We start from the raw sequence: 27,149 nt of genomic DNA, 5'->3' as shown, positions 1-27,149 counted from the left end.
TCATCCTCTATAGTGTTTAACAAAGCTGTCAGAGTTCATTCTAACTGTGAATAACATTTCCCAGTGAATGACGCGTCTTGTTGACTTATACCTGAGATCTGAGATCTGAAAAATCTACTGATAGCTAAAGCCTGGTTCACACTAGCAACATAACGACATCACGACATCACGACATCACGACATCGTCACGACTCACGAACGACATAGAAAGGACGTTATCTCGACGCTGAAAAAGGACTTTATGTTTGCAGTGTGAACATGTAGACATAATGACATATTAGCAACATAACAGCATGAACATAACGACATAAAGATAAAACTGATCTTTTCCTCATGTCGTTATGTCGTTATGTTGCTAGTGTGAACCAGGCTTAAGAAATGGGTTGACATTTTAATGTAACTGATCAGCTGAGGAATCACTGAAAATTCAGCTAATAATCCAAATCCAATACCCTCATTCAGAGCCTCTAAAATTGGATGCATTCAGGGGCGGACTATTTGAATTTTGAAGGAGGGGGTGTGATTTGCCAGAAAGGCACGAATTTTTAAAAACCCTTTCGAGACAAGGATATTTTTTTTTTCTCGAGGCGCCGGCGAGGATGTATGCATGACATTTTTTTTTTCTCCGTGTAACATGCTTTTCCCGACTCACTGAACGTGCGTGCATTTTTTGGGGGGCACTGGTTGTGTGCATGAATTTTGTTATGGTACAAGTATGCTTCCAGCCTTCCAGCAAGGCTTCCAGGATATTTTTTCAAAATCACCCACCCTTCCCCTCGAGAGTCAAACGGCCTACCCTAATCAGTTCTGTCTGTCATTGTTCCCTGTTTTACCCTCTGATGAATCAAGTTTTTATGAAACAACTATGATAGGTTCGCGGTTGGGCTTTTAGTGTTCTACAAAAAAGAAAGCCGGTAATTGGTTTGATTTTCTGACCATATATTTTAATTTGGTTTATACGCCACATAATAGCGAAGACGAAAGATGTAAATCTGGCGCGTGATTTTTGACGTAAAAAGCTTATATACCTGTTAAGAGTAACAAAACATCTACATGACAACAACGGTCAGTCCACCTTGTGTTTATTCGAGTTTTTGAAAAATCAAAAAAAAAAAAAAAAAAAAGAATACACTGAGTTTATCCTTCTCTTGGCCAGAAAACGTTCGCTGCTAAACGTGGAATTCAGCGACATTTTCTATTTTATTTAATTGAATCACCAAGGAAAAGCGCTTTCGGTTTCCATAGTTTCCTAACTTCCTACAATGATATGTTCCTGTTATTGATATACCTGTTTGCCATTAAATGGATATAAAATCAGTTGATTCATAAAATAAATATGCAAATATATCACAGTTTAATGACTTTACGCTGCTGGATAATTTTAAACCTTTCTACGACAAATATTTGATCGGTTCTGATGTGTTTCCTGGTGTCTTTTCAAAACGTTAATTTTTTTCTTAGCAAAACAGTAAAGGTCACTCACACTCCTCCACGTTGCACCAACCTACTTACGCCCCTCGAAGAATGGTTACTATAACAACGCCCTTTTGATTGACAAAGTTATCACGTGGCCAAACATGACGTTTTTGTTTTGAAGGACGAAAGTGAGGCGGAGTAAGGTGAGAAGTGCTCGAGTTCCTGCAAACTAACATGAAATTTTCTGACTTTTTACAAACCTGAGGCGTCTTGTTGAAGATGCGGAGACGTCACAAACAAGGTAACTTCTGGTGGCTGTGCACTTTTCTTGCCTGTCCTGGAGCTGTTCGTCGCTTTGCTGAATTATCACGCGATTGTGCCTGGTTGTGACTAATTGTGGGCTGTCATCGCGTGAACTCAAATTTCAACTTGTCACACGCTGTAGATTTCAATTCTTCAGCGTTTTGTGGAAGATTTCGGTTAAAAACTGAAATTGGTGATAGCATTTTTGTTCTTTTAATTTTCTAGGTTCTTTGTCGGCAAATGGAATGCGCTCGATGTGGGAATTTGTTTTTGTTTCCCAGTTCCTGCGGGTATTCCACGGGAAGTTTGGTTTCGTCCGCTTCACAGCCGAGGTGCGCATTAAAACGATAGTTTGTTGCAAAGAAAACACTTAATCCTATGGAACTCGCTTAATCTTGCATTTTTTCCTCGTAGTTTTAGACTTTGTAGGAATTTTTAGCGAGATTTGTATCATGGTTGTTGATTAAACTCACGCTCCAATTTACAAGTTGTCCGTTTGCTGCTTGTACTTGAGTTTACGTTATCTTGAACGGTTGATTTCTAATTCCTGCTGTTGGATTGTGTTGACGGCTTGTCTTGCTTAACAGGAATTAGAGAATGCCTTCTTGGAGCCCCAGAACTCGACCCTGTTTGGAATATTCTCAGACCTTCTTCGAATCTTACTCCCCAAACGGGATGTAAAGTGAGTGAAGTATTTGTATGTTTTACTCTGATAACGGAAGCGTTTATAATGGCGTATAATGAAAACCTCAGCTGATACGATTCACGTTCTCAGCTGTGTCCCTCTGTTGTACTGGCCTATTTATTCAATTGTGCTGCAATTCACTTTTCCTGAAGGACAACTACATGGCAGGAAGTCTTAGAAGAAGAGCTGGAGAAAAGGTCTTCAGAGTGGTGTCCGTTCGAGGAAGGAAAACATTACGAAGAATTTAGCCCAGAGAATCGGGTGAGTTTTTTTTCCGAGTTGGTTTTTCACATTAATGACTATCGATGTGGGCGTTTTGTTTGTCATGCCTCGAACGTTCTGAGGTTGATAGGCTAAATACTGTTAACAGATTAAACTAATTATTTTCGCAAATTGTACAAGGACAAGAAATTCGCTTGCACAGTTTCAACAAGTGCGACAAATTGAGCGAGTGTGGGGTTTCAATGCAAAATGGCGCTCGACGCGAACCGTGCGAGTCACTTTCATATTTCTCTTTTGAACCCGGTAAAATATTTTCATCTGTAATTTCAATGTCGAACTCTTATACCTAACGGTGATATAGTGCATATCATTTTAACGAAGGTCAAGTGCAAAAGTGATAATCCTAAAGCCTTTGCAATTGGATATAAGTTTGAGCTCAAATTAGCCTGGAAAATAAACTAAGCTTCAAACCTTAATGTGAATGTAAAGTGACAACGTAACCTTTTTCCTCGTTAATTTTGTTATGTTAAGTTTTTGTTGTCCACTAGCCATGATAATGTTGTCATTGTTGATGGAACTATTGTCTGTTGAACTGTTTTGATATCATAAGCATAGTACACTTCAACAATATAACCTGGTGATGGTACATTTGTAGACTGTGGAGACTATGAAAAGGAGGAACATATTTTTCAATCTGAAATATTCATTTTTTTGTTATTTGCAACTGTCCTTCACTTTTTCTAGATCACATTTCATCGCACAGTTTGAATTCACAATTTACAATGTTGCTCGCATCTTTAAGACTGTATGAATTCAAAGCTGAGTCCCACGTTAATTTATTGTAATGCAGAAGCAGTGGGGAAGCTTTACATTTTAGTGTCACGCTTCAATTTAGTTCAGTGCAGCAACAAATTGTACTGGAAGACCCACATTGCATCATTGTAGGCTAGCACTGACCCTGACTAGGGGTGGGGTGGGAGCACTAACCACAAATTTGGGGATGGGTGAGCGTCCTGAATGACAGCATGTCAGAAGCAATCATTTCTCACAAAAGACTTACAAATACGTACATTTAGGCTTGTTGAAGCTCAAACAAGTGAGCACTTCAATCAAGCAGCTGCAACCCTCTTATGATGATGTACATGAAAGTATGTAAGTCCTTTCCCTGTCAGGGATGTATACATGTAATTAATAATAATAAATAATAATAATAATGATAATAATAATAATAATAATAACAATAACAATAATAATAATCAACTTTATTTAGAGAGGGTGACACATGACAGTATGAACTGATAAACCAGTGGCCCTCTGTGCTAAACTTCTACAAGTAACTATAAAATAACTTAGAATAGTACAAAGTATGAATATTAGTTGCAAAACAAGTCTACAGTTAAAAACTATATTTAAATTATAATTAATTATTAAAAATTAAAAATTATTTCAAAGCACATGAATAGCCCTTTCCACAACACTATGCTAAGAAATGTTTTTTCATGGCCGAACTAAAGGAGCAATGGTGTCCTTTTTACGTATTTCTAGGGGAATTCCATTTCAGAGCTTTGCCCCATGAATTATCTTCTAAGTTGTGTCATGCACAACCACCAAGGACGTATACATTACATGTATATGTCCTCAGACAAAGAGCATTACTGAGTGCCCAGTTGTTTATGATGGCTTGAATAAAATCATTGTGGTTGCTGGTTAGAGAGGGTGTTTGATTCTAGTGGGGAGGGGATTAAGATTGCATCTACGTCTTAGCCACGTGAACGGTAATGTTTGTTTAATGCTTCATTTGCAATTGATGAAGGGGTTTTCCTGAAACATCTCAAAAAATACCATTTAGAACCTTAATTTTGAACTAAAGTGAAGTAATTCAATTCAGTCAAAGTGCTACACAGCAACAACTTGTTTTTTATTTCTAAAAGGGGTTAAAAATTGTTGTGGAAATTTTAGATTTTCCCCAATGTAGACGGTGCAGACCAGACACAATATTATTGGCAATATGACATTATTTTGGGGATTCTGATGGCGGAGAATATTGGTCGTTGAATTTTGTGTAAAGCATGACACTGTTCGATTGCCAAAACCTACTAGTGAAATGTGTAGCAAAACAATATGTTAGTCATTATGCCAACAAGGGTCGCATTGTTTTCCGTGCTTTTTCAAGCATTTTATCAGAACTAAAATTAAGCATTTGCAGTGCTAGAAATTACTTGAACCTGTTACTTCAAGATGTAATATTACACGTGCAACTGTCCCAATGACTCATTGTGACAGCCATTTTTTGAGGATGTAAGATTTTCGGGAAATATTTTCCTTGCGTGCAAACTCAGTATTATACGTGTAGAAACTTTGTCAAGAGGTTCACTTCTCTTGAACCTTCTACAGGTAAGAGTTTGCATACAAGGAAAATATTTGCATAACATTGGCAACTTTGAAAACCATACATGTACATGTATGTTGTAAATGGCCTCTTTCCTACTACTCTCTGTAGTTTGTTCACAATCAGAATTTTGCTATTGATCAGTATTTTCAGTTGATAAGGTGAGTTTTACTTTTGGTGCTCATTGGATTGCCTTCAATATGTTTTATTGGTTTGCTTACTGCAGGTATTGCTGTTAAAGCATTTGATAGATTATTTGGCTGAAGACAAAGATGAAGAATTGAAGGAATTTGTCAAGGACTTTTTAAATCCTAACTCTTCAGTAAGTTTGCCATGGTTGGGTATTTTTTCCTTCAAAGCCTGAAGTCTGTGCATATGAATTACATGTAGATGCTAAGTAGGGTTTAAGGTAGGAAAAAGTTTGTAATCACAGCTATCAAGGAGCGTAATGAATCATCTTAGTAAAGTCTGTAATCAGGGTCAACTTTTATGCTAACAGTTAACTGATAAAATCAGCTGTCTACTACAGCAACCCTGAGTAGTGCAGACTATGAATAATAGGCTATGAATAGCTTTGGGCTATACAATTATTGGGCTGGGGCCACTGCCCTTGGTCTCTTCCAAAAACCATTGATGATTTTCAAAAGTGTTTGCAAACCTTTTGATAATGTTGGATAATCTTCAAGTTTGGGTGATCTTCAGCAATCTTTGGGTTATTTTCAGAAAACTTTGGAAGCTGTTGCCATTGTATTTGTTATGATTTAAGATTGCAAATAAAGTTAATGCCAGCCTGTAAGAAAAGGAGGATGCCAAGTTTGATTGTTAATTCAATGTTCTAGACAAATGATACACTTGATTTATTTCAATACATTAATTTAAATGTTAATGTTGCTCCAAGTTTTTTTGAAGGAGAATAAATCAGCAAAAATGTCATCAAGGTTGATGGATTGATAAATGATTTCTTTTGTTTTGACAAATTTTGATAAATCTAGAAAATTCAAAGGCAATTTAAAATATTGCTGTGTCTGATAATAATGCTAATGTGTCTAGAAACTGTGTTTTACTTTGAATTCTGCATTGAGAGTGCTTAAAAAAATGTTAAATTTTGATGATTTATTGCTAATTGGCTTGTCTATTAAACCTAATGCAACAAATATTTCTTGAGTGAATGTTTATTACACATGTGGTGAGACATGATCCAGCAAATTTAATCAGAAGTAGAATTTAGCATCAGGCTTTACATGTAGCTGTGTCATCCAAAGGTGATCCCTTTTATTGACAGTGATCTGTGTTAATTTTCCTGCCTTTATTCTTATTTTAGCGAGTGAAGCCTGTTGGACGTGATGGCAGCAATAACATTTATTGGTACTTTGATGGTAGGTACATGACCATAATTATTGTGTGATTGCTGTTGTTAACAACTTGCTTATATCAGGTAATACCACAATTTAATCAGTGCATTGCACTTTGGATGGTACTCCTGAGTTTTGGGCAGTTTTTCTCTTACTACAGGGTCCGGCATGCTGTATGATTGACATTTAAATTTATTTGGAAGTTACATGTGGTAGTGAAAGGAACTAGGAGAATTGTATGAGCTGTAAAATTTATTTGACCACTTCTTTTAGATGGAAGCTTCAACATGACACTGCTTCAGTGTTAATTAATGTATTGAAGTGGTAAATTTGGGTAGTATTCAGAAACTTACTAAGGCAGCATGGTGTGGTCATTATTTGTGGCCAAGAGATTTCTTTTTAGTAGGTGGTATTGTCACAGCAGTGTAACATCAGAGCTTTTGAGTCTTTTGAATTTGTTGTTGGTTCTATTATCTTAGTGAGATCAGGCAAGGGGCAGCTTTTGTGTCAATTGTCTTTTAAATGACACAGTGCAGTTAGTGTGGTGAGAGATTTGCATCCATATTTTTGTTTGTAGATGCATGCAATTGGTTAAAATAATTCAGTTTAGACTACCGTATACCAGGTTTATACTTGGTGATCTGTACTGTGCAGACTGACTAATTATTTTAAGATCAGATACGTTTTACACCATTTTTCTTGTGTTGTAGATTAAGCAATGGCATAAGCATGTTTTTTCTACATCCAGTGCTTAGGCCAATGTTGATATTTAAAATTCTAACAAGGTGCCCAGGCTTAGGAGAGTGGATTAAACAAAAGAGGTCACATTGATGTTGGGACAATAATTAACAATTTCCTTTGTTTTATTTTCCTTTTTGCCCAGGCTCAATATGTTAGATTAATTAAATCAAAACTGCCCAATCGTCAAATATTACCACTGACAGTTACAACTGGTGCCTATAGAGGCATGTATTATCTTAGAATGTCCTTTATGACCTGTCAGCTATTTAGTGTTGTAAATAATATAATTTGTCACTACCAGGGACAAAGGGTTTTCGGGTTTTTTCTGAAATGGTCTTGTGAACCGTAAATTCTGACATGTTTTTAATATAGGTATATTATTGAGGAAAGAAGAATATTGTTAAGAATGTGAATGGTATAAGTTGGTGTAGAATTTTAGATTTTGATAGTTTGCTGTCAGCAAGGTTATGTGTCATAACACTCAGTTTGAACTGTCATCTCTCATCTGTTTAGCGAGTAAATGGAAAATTGAAAGGTACTGAATTATGAAAACTAGCATCTAATTTTTCATTGAATTAGACGTTATAATTCGGGATGACGCTTCTTTGAAAGACTGCTCTTCAACAATTCCCAGGCTTGGGAAAACCAAACTGGTTGGTGCATTAACATTGCTCAATATTCCTCAAAAAAATTCCCCACCAAAAATCTATCTCTGAGTGACTGAGTGGTTTTACAAGCACGCTTGCAATTCCCCTTCAGAATAATATTGATTTTTCTCTAGGGATATTCCAGTGTAGGAGACTAAATGTATTTATACCAGTTTAAACAAATATGTTGTTTTTGTTGATTCAGTGTCTCAATGTATGCCAACAAGTTTTTGACTTGTTTTGAAATGTATTATTTTGTACTGTGGCATTTCTATTCTTGATAGAAGTTTTTACTTTATTCCATATATCTTTTATTTAAATTATTTCTAAAAGTACATGTAACCTTTTTTATGTACACCACTATTTTGTACTTTAGCAGTTTTAAACTGGAAATTGTTTGTTGTATATTTTCTTTTAATGTTATCACAGTTCTTCAGTTTGATTTAACTTGTTTATTTTCCTTTCTTAGACATAGTCAAAATACTGCATGGCTGTACTGTCAACTAGGAAAAGATTTCATGTCTGGAGTAGTGTGTTTTCAAACAGCACTTATATAATTAAAGTTCTGTTAAGGACAAAACTACTTGTTTCTTATACTTGTTTTTGATATCCTTTGTTTTTCCTTGTATTCAGAGTAAAAATAATCAAAGAGCTAAGAAAAATCTGAATGAAAAATATCATTCAGTTTTGCTGTACTGTATGTGAAATTTGAATATGGGATATATAATTTTATTATAATTAATAACAGAGTTGCTTCAAGCAATTGCAGCAAAGACTTGAATTTTCTTAGTTCCAACTGCTCACCAGATTTTGGTTGTTTTGAAAGAAACAAGAAATTCTATTCCTTTCTTTTTGATATTTTCTGCTTGGTTGTCTAGAGATGCCTTTCAAGCCATTGTTTACTGCTGCCAAACATTCTGTGAATAAGCTTTGTCATGGAAATTTGTCATGCATTTAAGAAATCCAATTTGCATACATTTGGTGTTTTTATAGTCTTTGTTGATATTGTAGCTCCAATGAATGGAGCCATTTTTGTGCAGCAGGTGACAGGCCAGTTGAGGATCCAATCACAGAGCTTGTTTCCTGAGAGCAGTGAGTGTTTACACTCCGTTTTTTGCTGTGTTCCAATGAGCTCTAAGCAGCCTCATTGTTCCCCAAGGCTGTTGACAAGATTCAAATTAAAAAGCCATTGTAGGGTTACAAGGAAAATGCAATTAGGCTTAGTCACATGTCAGAACAAACAACAGAAAGGAATAAATGTTTCATGGGGCTTGCATGTTTTGCATATGTTTTAAAAAGTCGTCTTCAGGCAAGAAGCTCATGGCTTTTTCAGTGGGATTATTTTCACTCCAGTCTTTGTCTCAGCTGCTTTAAAATGTAGGTATAAAATCTTCTTTGGAAATTAAGGTTTATTCAGTTTGGGGTTTGCTAGATTTTCAGTGACCCATATGGATCCTGTCCAACGCTTGTAGTATATATATATTTTTAATTTAGCATAATCTAAACTTAACTTGATTTACTATATTTGAGGTTGGATTTAGGGTGGTTTGGGAAATTTTAGGTCTTAAAATGTAGATCTTTTAAGGACTAACACAAAATGAACTCTTCACTAGTATGAATCAAAACTGACACTCTTTGTCTGGCCACAAAAAAGCCTTTTTAGAATCCTGCCAGAGGTTTGAATATTTATAACAGCCACAGTTTTGTGACCAGCCAAGCATATATTGTTTACATTTGTTGAGCTTACCAAATGCAAATCTATAGCAATATTTCTGTTTTGAAAGATTCTAAATGTGGAATTTTGCTGAGGCATTAAGATCAAAATGGAAAAAGTTTTTATCTTGAATTTTGTCATTTGTGACATGTACAGGTATTCTAACTTGTCTCATAGTGTGTTTGTAGAAGCTAGAGAAGTTCTTGTTAAAAGTGGATCATCTCTTAATTGCTAACACTCACTCTCAATGGAATAAGAGTAAATGTTGTTTAAGCATCACTACTTACAAGTTAGGGTTGCATCCAGGCAATAAATTTCAACCCACCAATAGCATTTCAGGTACACCACCTGATTATACAAAGTCAATACAGTGAACTTGTATGTACTGCCTAATTTCTTCCCACTTCAGCATTATCATCACAAATATGCATCACAGTGTAACGTGTTAACCAAGCTGAGAGCTCCAATTGAACTCAAAGTTTGATTTGTATATTAACATTTTTGGGACTCTTTATTGTTCTTTCCTGCCTTTTGTAATGTCAATTTGTATTCAAATAATTTTGTTACGTGCTTGACTAAATTGGTACTAACTTGTCAGCACAATGTGTCCCAGTCAGCAGCATTTAACTATAACAAAGTCTGTTATGTTAATAACATAACACCTTTTAATAATTGCAACACATTACAGTGTAATCTTTGACCATTTATCACAACATTATAAGCTTTCAATGATAATATTGTGATCCCTGTGCATGGTTTCATGTGTATAATTTAATCTACTTCTTTAATCTAGCTGCTGTAAGTCAACAAGAATTTCTGAACCTGCAGCGTTTTCTTGAGATCTTATGGGTCGTGCAAATTAAAGCAGATTCCAAATTAAAGTATTATCAGGGTTGTCACCGGTCAGGAAATGGTCAGAGACAAAAAATTCTTCAAGGCCAGGAAAAAGTCATGGGAAATTCTATTTTGATTCAGGGAAAATTGAAATAATTTAACATGGCTGATTTAATATCATTGAACGTTGTAAGAGACATTTGGGGTCACAGTGCTCTCAACTATATTTTTCCTAAATGAAGAAGGAAAATTTGTTGAGAACTTATTAGTCTTAAAGAATGAGTAGAAAGGACGGCTGTAAGTTGAGGCCAGAAGCCACTACTAGATCTGACATTTTATGCAGTTTGGTCAGGGATTAACCATGATTATGTGAAAAATACTCAAAGCCCATTCCCGCTGTCCTCAGTATATCTTGTGGAGACCTGGGACAAAACAAAAGGTTTCACACGAAGAAAACCAGTGGGAGATAATTTGTTGTTACACAATAATGTCACAAGGAAGGATAAAGTGCACACCAACAAAGATGCTAACATTGGCAATGTCAGACAAGTTTTGTTGTGCTTTACGTAATAACCTTTAGCGAGGCACCTTCTGATTAGGTATCGACATTTTAAGGCGCTTGGCACGTCATTTCACCATCAGTAAATCAAGAGAATAAAATGTTTTCTTGAAAAAAAACCCTGTTCTGCCATAATTGATTTTTAACAGTAGTGGAGAATGGGACAGATTCTATATGTGCTTTTTATTTCATTGTCACTTTTTCTTTGTTTGTTCAGAAAACCCCTGAACTTTTAGAACGAGGTTTCTTAGGGACTTTTTGTCCACTCCTTGTAAGTTTAAAATTGTCTTTTGTGAGATAATTCAAGTTTAGAAATTGAGCTCAAGGTTATGCTTGTAAACTTTGGAGTTTCAATAATTCTTTTATCTCACCAGATTTGAGACTTTACCGTGAAATCATAGGAAAGAAGGGACGGCGAACAGGGTGAGTAAGTGATGAATAACACACTGAGGTATCAGTGAGAAAGCCAAAATGTTCAAATCTTGGACTGTGCTGAGCAATTACTGTGTGAGTCAGAAAACTGTGAACACCCTTATTTGATTCTGACTGGTCAATTGTGTACTGACTAATCACAATAAAGTTTATGACATGCGAGCAAGCCTCAAAACTACCAACCAAATTACTGTTTCTGTTTGCGGTTTAGTTTTCTCACATCTAATTGGCTTTTCCTTTGCTACACAATATCAATCTGGTGTTCATGGTTTTCTGAGTTTCACTGTACGATGCTAAAACAGTTAAGAAGATGAGCAAGTCTATGCAAGTGTTGGGGGCAACACCAGGTACAGGTAATACACAGCCTGGGTGAATGCGACATGTACTTAGCAAATACTTGTTGATGTTTTGTTTTTCTATAGGATTTTTTTAACTCCAATCACCAGGGCTGAGTTTTTCGAAAGCCGGTTAACACTAACCCTTGATTAAACGTTAACTGAAGTATTAACTTTTGTCATGTAAAAATGTTTTTCGCTGCTTATGTTTTGTGTAGTTTGAGATTATTGAAACTCAAAATGGACAGGAATACAGTATTACCAGAAAACCTCACTGAAAAGTTACAAAAATAAAATCATAATTCTCGGTAATCCGTGGGCAGTATAATTGGGCTTTGAACAACCCTTTGAAGGTTGAAGGACATTTAAATGTAGATCAGTACTGTCTATTACTCTGAACAATAAATTATATTCATTATATTATAATAACCCGTCCATTTTGCCCCGTGGCTATTTGGCCAAATCATGTTATCCACCAAGAAAGGAAAGTTGTGTCTTGCTAGTGGATTTCATCCTCCACTTGCTTGATGGGCAAGTTAGGTTTTTTTTCTTTTGGTTTAAAATTTGGAAAAATTTGAATTACAGATTGAAGTGTTGTTAGAGATTGAATTTTAATTTTAATTAAAAATTGGTTAATTGTGCTGACTGGTGGGTAATTTTTTTTCTTACTGCCTCATGAAAATGAACATCAGGCAAGTACATCCCAGTTCTGTTTGTGCTAGCTGAAAAACTGATTTTCTGTCCACCCTGTTATCACAATTTTATCATCTTTGGACACTAAGTGGATTCCAGATTTTAAATGATAAGTTTATTGTGTTCCATGTGGGGTGTAATTACTGCCCAGCTAGAGTATAAAACTAACAATAATACTAATCTGTATTATTTTCAGACTTTAACAGCTTTATCTACATGTATGGCTGCAGTTTATAAACGTTTTTGAAGTTTTGGCATTTGCAAGAATTTCTAAACTGGTTTTAATCAGTTGTCTTTTGATATGACTATGGAATGAGATGAGAAGTGCCATCTTTTTATATACAGTGCTGTATTTTGGTGATTACAATCTTCCTTACCATGAGTGTGTGACACCAATCACATTTTAATATTGTTTCAGTGAACACTTAATGTCATTAAGTCAACCTAGCAGTAATTAGTTTCAAGAGGTTGTTTATTGAGATTTCCCCCCATTAAATAACTCACATGTATGCATTGCATATTTGTTTGTGAATACCGGTTTTACATTAAGCTGTTAGTGAATTCAAGCATGAATACTCTGAAATCTGCGTGGAAACTCACAGCAGGTCGCTCTGTAGGGTCTTGTTAATTTGAAAAATTATTCCAGTGTTCAAGGCTACCAACTTCATATTTTCTGTTATCTGAGATCACTTCTTTCAAATATGTTTTCAAATAAGTGAAATAAACTGCATGGAATAATGTAAAATGGCACAACTGCGAATTCATTTCTTTGTGAAACAGATCAGTTAGTTTTTTGAAAATAATAGTTAGTATTTGTTCACATGCATGTGTTTTGCAAAATCATATTAATTTGCTGCTTTATTTAGTGCATGCTACACAAAATATATATGAATCTGGCATACCACTGTGAAATTTTGGTTTTCTTTTAGATATTTTACTTTGATCAGCATGGTATTAATCTATCATCTGCCTGAAGTCATGAATTTATAAATATCTATATTTTTTTCTGGCTGTGCATAATAATTACAAATGTGCTGTTTGGCTAAATTAGGAGGAATATGACATATGTAAACATGTCAAACATAGCAATTTTGATCTACTCAAGTTTTCTTTTCTTAGCCATCTGACAGATAGCTCTGACAACAAACATGGGCAAAATTAATTTTAAAGGGAAATTCTGATGTCAAAATGTGTACATACATAGGCACGAGTGAGATGTATGACAATGATAGTTACCACTATGAATTGTATTTTAACACTTTGCTAAGTAAACATGCTAAGGTAATGTTTGCTAACATGGAAATAGCTCCACCATATATGGAAAGTTGTGTATTAAATTTCTATTATTATGATTTGCTGAGTTAGAGAAAATTAAATAAACCATGAGGCTGTTATGTTAATTAGCCATACAGACCAGCTGGTGGTATAATGTTGGGGCCATGTGAAGCATATTTAATGAAGCACTGTAATTGTAGCACTGTTTGGCTTCTTCTTTCTCTCTTCTGTTGCACCTTTTGTTTGTGTTTTTCAATGCTCAAAACACAACAACAGCTCAGGGTATCAAAACTAGAACTCTCCTCTTTTGAAGAATTCACCTGCTTGTGAAAAATTTTTGTAAAGGAAGATGGTTGCTGGGAGTTGATTGTATAGTTGATGTGGTATTTTGCATATTGTATTTTTCAGCTGGGAGACTGTCTGTTTAAACTGTGACGACTGGGAGAAGCTTCTGAGGTAAATACCTAACTTTATTCCTTTAAAATAGAATATGTGAGCTTTTATTTCCTTAACAGGACAGGACGTTTTGGGCTGAAATAGTTTTAGCTGCTCCTAATTAATATTATTATTTTCTGTGTGTTAGTCATGTTATCTAAAACTACTGTGGCCATTCATTCACTCATTCATTCATGCATGCATGCACACAAGTGGGCCATCTTCAGTGTGTCAATAGGCAAGGCTTAAACTTGTGATCAATCTTTTAGTACAAAGTTCTAATAACCACTGCAGAATATTTTTTCCTATGGGAACTAGCTCCTGACTAACAATCATCGATTTTGAATTGATCTCAGTCATCAGCACAGAGTTAAGAATATGCATCATTGTTTTGAATAGTCAAAGATTATATAAGAGTTATATAAAACACAAAACAATTTTTACCTATAATTTGTGCTTGTGAAATTCTGTGACTTGAATCACCAGGGTTTAATGAAAATTAAGTTTTTAAAATTTAAGTGAAGGTGGATTGGCTTTCATAATTGTTCCAGTATAAGTGTTTTATTTAATTTTTTTAAAAAAAAAACATCAGGGTAAAATTCCGGAAATGACACCACCCAGCACCCAAAAGCCATCCAAAAAATAACCCCCGAAATTACATGTATATAATTCTCGCTTTTGAAGAAGGAAAAAAAAGCTTCTAATTATAGCCCCCTATTGTGGAGTAATCATGTGTTCTGTTTTACATTTTTGGTAATATTGTGTTGAGACACATTTACATTATGTTATCCTCATTTAGGACTGAAGAATGTTAGGATGTCTTATTTTTGTGTAAACTTAGATAGTTTTCACCATGTGTTATTCTTGTATGCATCAAAAACTTTTCTGACGCAGTATCCCATACACAACCCAAATATACTAGCCCCAGTGTTGTGATCATTGATAGTCACTTTTAAGGTTTTTGTATTCTGATCTGTCTTGTCTGTTCTAAATTTTTGGTGGCTTCTGTCCGCCTTTTTCACAGCTACAATGTTAAAGGTTTGTCATTGCTCGTGCTATAAGCCCTTGTGCTGTCATTTTATTGATTTTGAATCAATGGTACATAAGCATTAGGGAGTGGTGTCCTCTCATTGACAGTGGTTGTCCAAAGTGGAGCAACTCGGCACTGTCAAAAAGCCAAATGTAATAAATAGCTATTGTTCTGGTGATAAGTGTGAGCTCCCTCTGATAATAAGCCTTCCTTAGCCCTAACAAAAGGAGCATTTTATTAAACAAGCACTAGCCAAGGTTTTATTATCTGAATGTTATAGTACTTCTTCAGAGGAGTTTCAAGGTCTGTTTACTATTTATTGGTATCGTGACTGTGCTATCGTGTTTCCCAGGTCTGTTGTTTTCTTGTTTGTTGTTTATCCTTCTTGTGGTCCCGTATGAAGGTTACGTGACTGTTGCTTGTTAAGTAAAAAAGTGACCCTGTTTGCAGGGGTATCTGTTGATAAGACTAAAAAGAGAAAAAGTACTATTTTTTGCCTCGGAATATAGAGACATTGTGATAATAGACCTTTAAATTTATTGAAAGGGGTTTTAAAGGGAACCTCGGCTTAAAAACAATTCTGGCCAAAATAGTGAATTTACCTTTGTGTAAGTCCGTTTTGGTGCCTAAAACTCACAGATTTGTTTTTTCATTGGAATACTCGGCCTTAGATTTGTCAAATTTGGTGCTTTCAAACTTGCTGCTTGGCGCCATGTTTTTCAGCGCAAAGTTTGCTGGGAGATTATGATGTCAGTGCGTTGTCGGACTTTCAACATGGCGGGCTGATGGTGGGTTTTTGACTTGCGTTTGGAGCGTTTAGGCGTGTATACAGTTTAAAGTTACAGATCAATAGGGTAGTATTTCTAATATAACACTAATTATAGCCTACCAGTATCGTGAAGACTTGAAATGCCGCATTGTTGCGCAATGCGTAATTGCCATTGGCCGACCCAAAGAAAATTTACCAAAGTGTCCATATTTGTGTTCTGATCATTTCGATCCAAGCTGTTTCGATGAAAGCATGGACCTGTCGGAATAACTTGTTAGGAGGGGCAAAATGAAAGTTGAAAGATTTTTGCACGCAAACCTGCACCGAAATTGTGTGCCACCAGTGTGGCGAGAGTGACCAAACGGAAGCGTCAAGAGGTGAGAAAAAAAATTCACTTTGCTTTGTTTGAACTTAACAAGTTCTTTCATCATGTAATTTAATAAAAGCTGAAATAAAAATATTATGTTAATGCGTTATCTCGTTGTCTGTTTATTTCCTGCCAGTAAGTTATAAAAAGTTTTCCAAAGGTAAGCATTGTGTATTTTTCTTTTGTTACCTCGCATCCCTAGTACTATCAAAATACCCAATGAAAATAATTCAATTTTGGATGACAGGGATTAGATGAGCTTGTGTTTAATCAAAAAAGAAGCAAGGTAGACTTGCAAGATGGGACTTCTCATGAGGAAAGCACCAGTACTGAAACCAGAAGTTCAACAACTATTTCCTCTGACGCCATTTATTCTGACAATGTTTCTTTTGGCACTGCTCCTTCTGATGTTTCGTGTGAAACTGTTTCTCGTGACCTGGCATGCACACTAACCAGTACTAATTTAAGAAGCACACCTGAAACAGCTGATCCAAAGGTTGATACTTATAGAGCTGATAGCCCAAGTGGTGGGATCAATATGGTCAATAAAGGCATGCAGTTACCATTAGATGTTGCCCAGGAAATTTCCAGCGAGCATTCGTAATAGTCTTCCTCAAAGGTGAAGGAACAAGGAAGCAATGATGAAGCTTCACAAAATGCTCCTTTTCAGGAAACACCAGTTGAAGAAGTCTCTTTTGAGCTTAATTTCTCTCCACCATCCTCCTCAGTAACAGAAGGTGTTTCTATCGACCATGATCCTGACTATGAATGCTCATCTCAGTCCTCTCAAACAAGTACAGCATCAAGTTTAAATGAGTATGAGGAATGCTTCAATACTTCTGGCAGCAAAAGATTTTTGCTAGTCTATGAAGATAATCTCGGGGAACTATTAAAATTCTGCCCAATATGCGGTTCCCCAGTGATCAGTGAGGAAATTGAGGAGTTAGAAAATGAAGGGTCACAATATTCTGTCAGCATAAATTGTTTAAATGGTTGTAACTTTATCTGGCAAACACAACCTTCTATTCCTGGAGTCAAGGGTGAAGGGAATCTGACTTTAACTGCAGGATTATTTTTCAGTGGCATACAATTTTCAAAATTTCACCAGTTTGCTTCTGTCATTAACTTGAAATCCACTGGAAAAGATTGCTACTATGCTTTCAGAGAAAAGTATGTCATCCCTGTTATTTTGTTATATAATCGATAAACCCCTTGAACTGGTATACTTGGAGGAAGATGTCCAAGACTGAAAGACTCTCCTGTCCTAAATAAATTATACCCCTTTAAGACTCTGGTATGATGTTCATCGTTGAATATTTTAAACCAGTGTATATTCCATCAGTGGATGGAAATGTCTTGTGGATTTCATTCACAACACAACTGGTACAATCTTTCTATGCCCTCTTCACAGTTTTCCATGCACCCAGTAAACAAACTGTGTATATGCTAACCAACAGTGTGTTCTACAAATGTAGATAACAATTTTGAACACTTGTTAAAATTAACCGAGACTGATCAGTGTAGGTGTAATTGAAACTTTTAAGCAAATATACTGATGTTCAAGCTATGCCATAATTTAATCATTTGGATATTTCAATTTTTATTTAAAATAGTTAAATAGTTGATCTAATAGTTGATATTTGTTGTCGTTTTTAAGACACAAGTCACTTTAGTTCTTGAGTTCCGGTCATTATCATCATTTCATTTTCACAGTATTTCATATCTAAGGGGGGAATTTTACCCTAGGAAACCTGTTTGTCAAATTATACAGTAAGGGCAATATTAACATCGATTAGAAATTGAATGAAAGATTCGTGTTGAAATTTTCGTGAAAATAATGGAAGGCCATGCCAAACAACATAAATTACAAACAACTAAAGAATTTTTGCATTATTACTGTGATCATTTATGTCCATGCTTATGCTTACCATAAAAGTGAAATGGGACACAGTAGCCCGGATCATAAATAATTGGTACACTTCATGATAATATATATACATACTCTTAATGAATCACATGGGAGCTTAAATTAAATATATACGTACTCATTTGGAAGTTCAGTAGCAGACAAATCCATGCCTTGCATCAAATGTTTTATGTGGATAAGGCTTGTCTTAAGCACTGCTGTATTTAAACAAACTGCCCTAATATCATTGTGTTGTGTAATTAATACAGGTAACTGGTTCGCTGTTAAAGTCAGCTAGTGCTGATGCCTTAGTAACCTCTTGACAACACAAACATTCTCTGGGGTGGCTCAATGTTGTTGTGGCGCAGTTCGAACATTTGCACCACTCCAGGTTCAATAGACGTCCGAAAACTTCCTCGTCACTGCCACCTGAATTTTCATCTTAACTTGGATCACTGCTGTTTTTTTCTCCCTCGTCGAACTCTGGTTCGGAGGCACTGAAAATATCCTCAGCAGACGCCATATTGGAAGTCTTCGACAACGCAGTGACATCACTAACTCCCATGAAACATTTCGGAAGAAAACATGGCGGCGTGCAGGAGACTTTTGGTCAAAATTGAACGCTTTGCATTCGAATCATGTAATGAAATGTTGATTCAAAACCACTGGAATTGTTAAAGATAGGCATAAAGTATTATTTGACAACAAAACTATTTTTAAGCCGAGGTTCCCTTTAGGGGTTTGAGGGTTAATTTGGGGGACTTATCACTGGGTTAGATTTAGGGTGGGCGACACAGTTGCAGATTAATATTGATTCATTAGAACATCTAGATTCAGGCCCAGCCAGGGTTATTGTGTATTTGCTCTAGGGTTAAGGACACTAAATACAAAACCAACATAAATATGGATCTTGTTCAAGTACAGATCCAGCTCTGAGCGCAATGACTGAATTCTGTTAAATTAACACAGCTGCAGAACTTTTGTGCATTTTCTATTATTATGTCCATGTTTAGATTGTTTTTGCAAATTTTTTTTTTTTTGGTACTCACCTTAAATTTTCCTCACAACAACATCTCTTTCAAAGTATAAGTCTATGGCAAACATTTTTGAGTCACAGAAATTCCCTCCAATAATAGTTAACGTCTGTATAATAATAAAAATGAAATTATTTAATCCACCTTCTTGTAGGAAGTGTACTCTGGATTAATAAGTGGTAGTTACAGTAATGCTAATTTTGCCCATATCGGACCTTTTTTGCGGTGCAGCAGCCATTTTGAATTCTAGTGTTGAGTTATTTTTTTGTAAAAAAAATACCTCTTAGTCGGCACATCGGGTATGTTATGGACAGGTCAATGGATGAGTGAGTGAGTGAGTGAGAGTATGTTTGTATGTCACACCAATCAGATTGGATCTACTATAAACAGCCAATCAAATTTCTTGTTGTACAGGTAAATGGTATGTGAGAAGATTTGATCCCAATAGAGTTTAGAACAGCCATATTTATTCTTCTATAAAAGAGGAGGAAGTATTCATATGTTGGGTTTACTTCGACATTTTCTGTGGGTTAGGCTGAGGATTTTAGTTATGAACGAGATGAGCCTTGAGGTTTGAAACAGTTTGTGAGTTAGTAGTATGCAAATGGAACGGGATATTTTCATTTTTAGTTACAAAGGTAACTTGATACTTTTGTGTTTCACAAGGAGTAAATTCAATTAGAGGTCACAAATTGTTGCTTCTAGTTCTTAGGACATGTTTGAGAGGAGACGACACTATTTAGATTTGAAACAGTTCTAACGTTTACAATAGTAAGTGCGGTTAACAATTGTTTTGTTCTTGTTGCGTGCAACTATAACAATATTTTTATTTTTTAGTTACAAAGTGTAATTTGACACTCTTGTTTTTCACAAGGGAGTAAATTCAATTAGAGCTGACGAATCGTCACCACTCTTTCCCACGAGATGTTTGCTATCTTTAGTAACAAATGGTAACTTAACACTTTTGTTTTTTATATGGGAGTAAATTCAATTTTAGCTGACAAGTTATCGGCTATTATTTCCAGGATATTAAACAAAAAAGAAGCTTTCATTTCTGGATGGTTTTTACGTCTCTGCAGTAGCAGTTTAATAGTCCTATTTGATGACATTCATTTCAGTCCAATATTTTTAAAGGTAAAAAGTATGAAAACTGTTGAAATGTTCTTTGAAGACTGCGTGGCACCAGGTTAAAAGGCAATTTAATTAAATCAGACTTTCAACGTGTCAGAGGGGTTTTTTTTCTCTTTCTTTCTATTTTCGGTGAAGTTGTGTTGTGTAAAAAGGGTAAACTTATGACTCGTATAAAATACAAAAAAGTCTCTTAATTAACTTGAGTATTTTTGAGCAAACATTCTTCTTGAGGGTTGGAAGGGCTATGTGATTGGTGAGTGAGGGAGTTATGCATGTCCGCGTGTCACACCAATCACAGTGCGGGTTGTATCAAAGAAAGAATCAAATTGCCAGTTAGAAAATAAGATGGTATCTTCATTAATCTGGAGACATGTCAGATTACTGTAGTTTGTTCAGTCAAACACTTTATGGCTTACTATTTAGCTATCTTACCATGACCGATGTAACATCGCATGTACATCATAAATTCCCAGTTTCTTTCTTGCTGTACATCGCAACCAAAAAAAATTGTCAAATTACCAAATCATTACTGTAAACAGCTCCATGAATGCTCCTATCTCCAAGACTTCACCCGAAAAAATAACTCTTGCATGCCTTGCGTGCCTATGTTTTTAAGTAACCATTTTGGGATGCTCAGAGGGCAAATTACTGTATATTACAGAGCAAAGTCTTCTGTTTTCTTAGTTCTCCTCGATCTATTACTTATTCAATTGCTCAAAATGACACTTGTATGTTTGTTTACATCTATATTAGAAATATACCTCGATTAATTGCAGGCAGTGGGCTACTTTCAGTATTTCACAATACTTTGCCATTGTCCAGGTTATGCTAAGTAGTAAGGGTTTTCGAAGGATCTCAACCTGCTTCTGCTTGCATGGCCCCTCTGGAAGGTTTCTAGAAGAGTCATCATATTTCCTTCTAAACAAGCCCCTAGACAATTAAATTTTCATGTATGACAAAGTCCTGCGTCTGTTAGTTATTACCAGCATGATCAAAATGTTGCAGTTTTCTTCAAGCTGTTTTCTGTCTGATGTGCTAACTTGACTCATTATTGCAGTTTTATTGATGGATGTTTTCATTTGTTTTTTTGTAGTTGTACTGATGGATATCCACTTTTGTTTATTGCGGTTGTGTTGTTTGATGCATATTTGTTTGTTTGTTATTTGCAGTTGTATTCATTTGATGTGTGTTATTTGTTGACAGTTATTTTCAGAAGTCTACTAACAGTAATGAGAAGAAGCTGTATAAATACCTGAAGAATGAGCTCTATCCAGCTGTAATGCCAACAGTAAAGGTACGTCATTGCCATGGAATATAGATTTACTACCACATTTTCTAAAATGTTTTTCTATAGCATTAACTTTTTTTAGGGGAGTTTCTTTTACAAAGGGATAACCTCAATTTAACTTCTTTCTTTCAAATTTAGATATTTTTTTTTGTTTTATTAATGTGAATATACATGAAGCTATTTACACATATATCTCCCTTACAAGTTCACAGTAACAAATTGCTGCTGTCACTCCAAAGTTCTTGATGTTTTAACTTTTCACGTTAGGCTCAATCTGTCTAGCTTCTAGTTACATTTACAAACTTTTAAAAAGTCAAATGATTTGTTGTCTTGTGGTAGTTGTGTTAGACTCAAGATAGAGTGGTCTGGGTTCAAGTTCTGTGTAGATATTTTTATACCTAATCATTCCTTCATGTTACGCTTCAGCAGCCTATCAGGTGTGTTTGGTTGAGCCATGGTTTGTATTTTGGTGAGATGTAGTCCAGACAAAATAATACCCATGACGAAACCAAGTGAGCCAGATATGCTGCTGAAGCACACCGAAAAGGTGCGATTAGGTATTTACCATGACCCAAATTCGGCCAAATGAGCATGTTATTGCAGCCATAACAACAACAACAACAAAATTTTATTCCTTTTTCAGTAATTTACAGCCATGAATTTCAGGTTAATTAGTTGTCTTACATCTACACTTTATTATTAAAAATAATTAAGTAAGAAACTTAAATATAATAACAGATGAACCCACATGTAGTCTAGGCTAATTAAGGCGGGCCACATCTATATTTATATTATACCATTAATATGGAATAAGCTTACTATCCAACAACTTAGACAAAGATTTACAAAAGTGTTTATTACAAGTGTTACTGGCCATATCAGGCCAGTGACTTGATATTTTAGAATATCAGGACAATAGACACAGCTTCTGATTGGCTAATTGCAAATTTGGGTACGGTAAACACGAAAAGTCTTTCTCTCCATGAAGGGTACTGGTGAATAAATGCCAAGGGGTAATTCACTAGTACCTTTTCATGCTAAAGAAACTCCGGTGTTTAAGTCATTTTGAATTATATGCACCTACTGTAGGAAGATGAGAAAGAAAAGGAATTGGAGACCTTAAAGAAGGAAAGATCCTCAAAGGCACATCAGAAGGTATGCATGTAGATATGCTAATTCACACTGCTTACGGCTTCCAGGGGTCTTCAAGTCTTGTTTACAGTAAAACGTGCTTCAATTATTTCGGGGATGTTTTTGAAACCATAATCTGTCGCATTTTTATCACTGGAGGTCACAAAGTAGTGTATTTTGAGGCTCTTGGGTTTTTCGTAATTTGTTCAAACTTTCTTTCAATGAAGCAAGGCTCTTACTTCCTATAAATTGGCTCGAAATGTGTGCAAAAGGCCATATTTAATGGAATGATACTTAAACATTTCCCCTGCTGCCTATTAAATAATTCTGGAAAAATCTAACCTCTAATTTGGCAAAATACAATAAACATCCTAGAAACATGTTCATCAGGTTTGAGTGTTTATGGACCTCCTTTAGGAAAAAAGCGTTCATGTACATAATAATATTGTACTGTGCTTTTGTAAGTAATTCCAATAATTGTTAGTGTAAATTGAGCCTTGACTGTGACTCTGAGAAAAATGAATGGGTACACAACTAAAAAAATATGAGTTTTTGTTAGAGGAGTAGCTGGAGTACAGACCTCTGCTATTTCCTTCACTTTGTGCTAAGCAAGGGAAATAGAACACATGTGCACACGGGCCGCTATAGAGGAAGAGAAACAGAAGTACAAGTGTGGCTGATATTTGTTGCACTACACTCCATATCATACTACTGTGGAACTATTTGACTGGTCTTTTGTGCTGTTGTGTTTGATAGGAGTGAAAATGAAGAATAAATACCATAGTAATCCCATTTGTATTTTAAAATGATACAAGGATAGTTTGTGGAAAACATTGTTTGAGAATAGTTTGTACGTGATGTTGTGATTGGTTGAATATTGCTAACATTAATCATGTTTTGTATGTTACAGGCAACTTCAAGACACAAAACAGATAAACATGAAGCAATGAGAAAGGAGGAAGAAAAAGTCAAGACAAAGGTAAACAAACGATTAGTGAGCCTGATTCTACTAACCAAGTAAATGTAAATATCTTGATTGACCACTCCCCCAATGGGCCTTTTCAGGGCCAATGGAATCAAATGATGAAACAAATAATGCAAGTGAACATAACATGGTTAAAAATCCTAACTGGCAGGAGGCAGACCGGTTGGCTATTTACAAACGTGGCAGAGGAGTTGAACTAGGGTCTACCGAGAAACAACTCCAGCTTAACCCGTGACCTCCGGATTTCAAGTCCGGTACGCTAACCACTCGGCCACACTATACCTTGAGGTGGCTGGTACCAGTTTTCTCGCGCGGGGAGTAGATCACCATCGTGCGTCGCGCGTGAGAAACACGCGCGATAGAGGCGCGAGACTTGAAACCCGAAAGACCAAAACAAATATGGCGGCGCGCGGCTTTTTTCGCGCAAGGTCACTTTTGTACTGTTGGAGACGAAATTTGCATATAAAGTAGGCTTTACTTTGCTTCGTTTGGAATCCAGAGCATTTTGAATTTCAGGGTTATGGAGGTGCGTGACACAAGGCTACGATCGAGTTCGTCGAAAAATATATACTTATCTCATGATTTTGAGCCTTTTTAGAAGTTAGAGCATTAGGAAAAGTGCTTCTGTAAATGCTTGTTTGATCAGCACTGATAATCAGTCGCCTAGATAGCCAAAGGAAGTTCCAGATGTTTACACTATTTTCCGGCCGCCATATTGGTGTACCACGGAGGTACACCAACATGGCGTTTTCATACTGGGCTCTGTAAATATCTGCGAAACATTTCGACGAATATCTGAAGATTGGGGAAACGCACAGGCCTAAAACTTGGAGAAGTGTCTTATTTAGTTATCTTCTATAACATCATAATTTCATAGATTTTTCCAACGGATGGTTTTCGATTTATTTTTTTATTGCGTGACAGTGAAAACGATCTATAAAGGACTCGTAAAACATAGCAAATCTACCCAAAATTTGTGTAAAAATCCTACAGAGTAAGCCCAGGAGGTTGTCTTTAACGACAGCTACAACTGTAAATGATGTTTTAGCAGCAAACGACAGCAAACAAAACAAAACGCATGTTCGGAGCCCGCTCGCCCGCGCGGGCACACGAAGCAGTCAGCGGTAGTCAAAACAGCTCATAAACAACTGCTGATCTTGTAAAGTCTGGATTTTTGAATGTGTGTCTACGCGCGTGGGAATAACGGAACTCGCGAAGGCTTTTACATGAAAACAAGCCCGGTGACCCCTTCTTTTTATTGTTTTAATATAATACTATTATTGAGAGGAAGCGTCAGAAAAAAAAAATAAAAATAATTCTACGGAAGGAAATTTGCACTTTGTTCAAATTGTCGTTTTTCCAACTCCGTAAAATTGTTTTAAAGGTGTTGTGCATTTTCATTTTCAGATGCCAAAAGCTATTGATTAGAAAAAACTCGGGGTCATCGGGTTAATATTTTAGTTATGAGTGACATAAGCGAAAAATCAGGTCTGGAAAATCCATTTGGAATGTTGCCATGGTAACTGCGGACTACAAAATAACAGCTGTTTTGGGTCAAGTATAAATTATATAATCCAAACCTACAAAATATTACAGTGGCCCTGCTCTGCCTTTTTGTTCTATTCTTACAAAGTTATGAGCCGTCAAAAACCTGAAAACTGGTACGACCCACCTTAAACCAATAAACTGCAACACAATCAGAGTCACCGCCCTATAAATTTGTTCGTGGAGGGGGAAGGGGAGTGCTAAATGGAATTTTGGCAAAGTTAAACTGAAGCCAGTGCTGGACAGTGGTTTATCTGATATTTGAGGGATTTCGGGAGGAGTTCCAGGTGCGATGCTATGCAGTGTCTTGCTTACTTGCTTGTTTGGTTTTCCCTCTGTCCCTCCCTTCCTCTGGTTAGTGTTTGGGTAGGTTTATTTGTCTTTTCTCAGTGTGTTGAGCAGTCCATGGAGGTGGTCTGTGTCTGGGCTGCCATGGTGACCTTGCTGTAGAGGAGATTGCTGCCCTCCTCTTCTGCTACCTTAAGGTACCTACCCTCCAATATTTTAATCGGCTTAGAGTTAAACTATTGTTGGTAGGGTAACAAGCCAGAAGAAGCAGACGACAAGCACAGTGCACAGGAAGAAGAAGACGACGATACCGTGGAAGAGGATCAAGAAGAAGAAGAAGAGGAGGACATCTCAGAGCCAGAGGAAGAGTTTGAGCTGGACGAGCCAGAATCTCCTGAGCCAAGGAAGAAGAGACACCGTCCATCACCTGCACAAGGAGGACAAAGAAAACGAGGCCGACCAGCAGTGAACAGAGAAGGGGTCATGGAACAACAGTTTAAACCTGCAGAACGAACTGAGAGAAGAAGGAAAAGAAGTGAACATGAACAGGAGAGAATGGAAAAGGATCTCGAGGTAGATACCAGAGAGGCTGTGATACACTTAAAGTGCCACTGAAACGAAATTTTCGTACTCTTTTTTTTTTATCCCAATCTATAGTTTCAAACGTGCTGAAAGTAATGGTGAACTTTATTTCTGCCATATCCCAACAGAAAGTGCTTTTTTTAGATGTTGAAATCGACTTTTTGGAGCAAAACTGTGTCCGGGCTCTGGAACCGAGTTTAAGGACCTTGTGACGTCACTGGTTGTATTCACGCAAGAAGCGCTATAGATTCTCTCTTGTTTTCACTTGAGTTATTCAAGTTTATTCTTCATATTGTCGATACCTACTAGTTTTCTACCTTGTAATTTCTGTCCAGCCTTGACAAGAAATACACATCATAAACGTTGGAGGGCCCCAGAGAGTGTAGATTCACCAGAATAAATGCTACAGATTATAACAGCTCAGTATACTTTTCGAACATCTTGAGTACTCGATTGGAGATTTCGAAGACGAGTGTGGCAACTTTTATATCGCGTCCTGAAGCCTAAACACGATATTTCGTCGTCTGTTTTCAGCCTGGTTCTGAAATTTGGATTCTCACGTTGATCTAAGGTCTATTAACAAGGTTCGAATATATCCTCGGCAACTTTACTGCATTAAAAGCCGCAAGCGCATCAGCCATCCGCACAATCACGAAGTTATTAACGGTCCACAAGCTTTGAGTCGAGTACTTTTTTGCACACTGAGGGCATCTTTTTATGATACTAATAAGTGAGAGTTCTTGTGGTAGACAAAATGTATCTTTGAAAATTGTGATCCGCAGCAGGGTTTGCTTTATCGCCGCATACGTATCAGTGTAAGCAAAGCGGGAATTTCGCCTCTCTTTTACACGTATCTCCCAATTGCAATATTTCACGGCCGATGGATTACTTTGAGTTCTTTAGCACATACTTATGTCTATGATCGTCATTTAATGATATCCAAGTTCAAAACAATTCGTTAAAACGTCACTAGTTTACACTCCTTTCGAAGGTTCATTAAACAGAATTTGAACTAATTTGCATATATGACCTTTCGCCGCCGACATTGTCACGCTTTCTCT

General features: G+C 36.3%; 1 protein-coding gene across 1 annotated transcript in view; it reads left to right on the top strand.

Moving 5' to 3' along the window:
- Nucleotides 1–1,602: 1,602 nt before the first annotated feature.
- LOC145499854 (uncharacterized) overlaps nt 1,603–27,149 on the top strand; it is a 31,877-nt gene continuing 6,330 nt past the window's right edge. Inside the window, exons 1-12 of the mRNA XM_081479383.1 lie at nt 1,603–1,717; nt 1,945–2,051; nt 2,307–2,401; nt 2,557–2,665; nt 5,242–5,337; nt 6,337–6,391; nt 11,237–11,285; nt 14,006–14,053; nt 21,473–21,563; nt 22,647–22,712; nt 23,599–23,667; nt 25,756–26,079. Of these exons, the coding sequence (XP_081335509.1) occupies nt 1,696–1,717; nt 1,945–2,051; nt 2,307–2,401; nt 2,557–2,665; nt 5,242–5,337; nt 6,337–6,391; nt 11,237–11,285; nt 14,006–14,053; nt 21,473–21,563; nt 22,647–22,712; nt 23,599–23,667; nt 25,756–26,079 (1,131 nt within the window). The 5' untranslated portion in view covers nt 1,603–1,695. The remainder of the gene's footprint in view (nt 1,718–1,944; nt 2,052–2,306; nt 2,402–2,556; nt 2,666–5,241; nt 5,338–6,336; nt 6,392–11,236; nt 11,286–14,005; nt 14,054–21,472; nt 21,564–22,646; nt 22,713–23,598; nt 23,668–25,755; nt 26,080–27,149) is intronic.

Source organism: Orbicella franksi, chromosome 10, assembly GCF_964199315.1.
Source record: "Orbicella franksi chromosome 10, jaOrbFran1.1, whole genome shotgun sequence".
Taxonomy (NCBI): Eukaryota; Metazoa; Cnidaria; class Anthozoa; order Scleractinia; family Merulinidae; genus Orbicella; species Orbicella franksi.
Note: the sequence above shows the minus strand (reverse complement) of the source record. Positions and strands in the feature narration are given on the sequence as shown.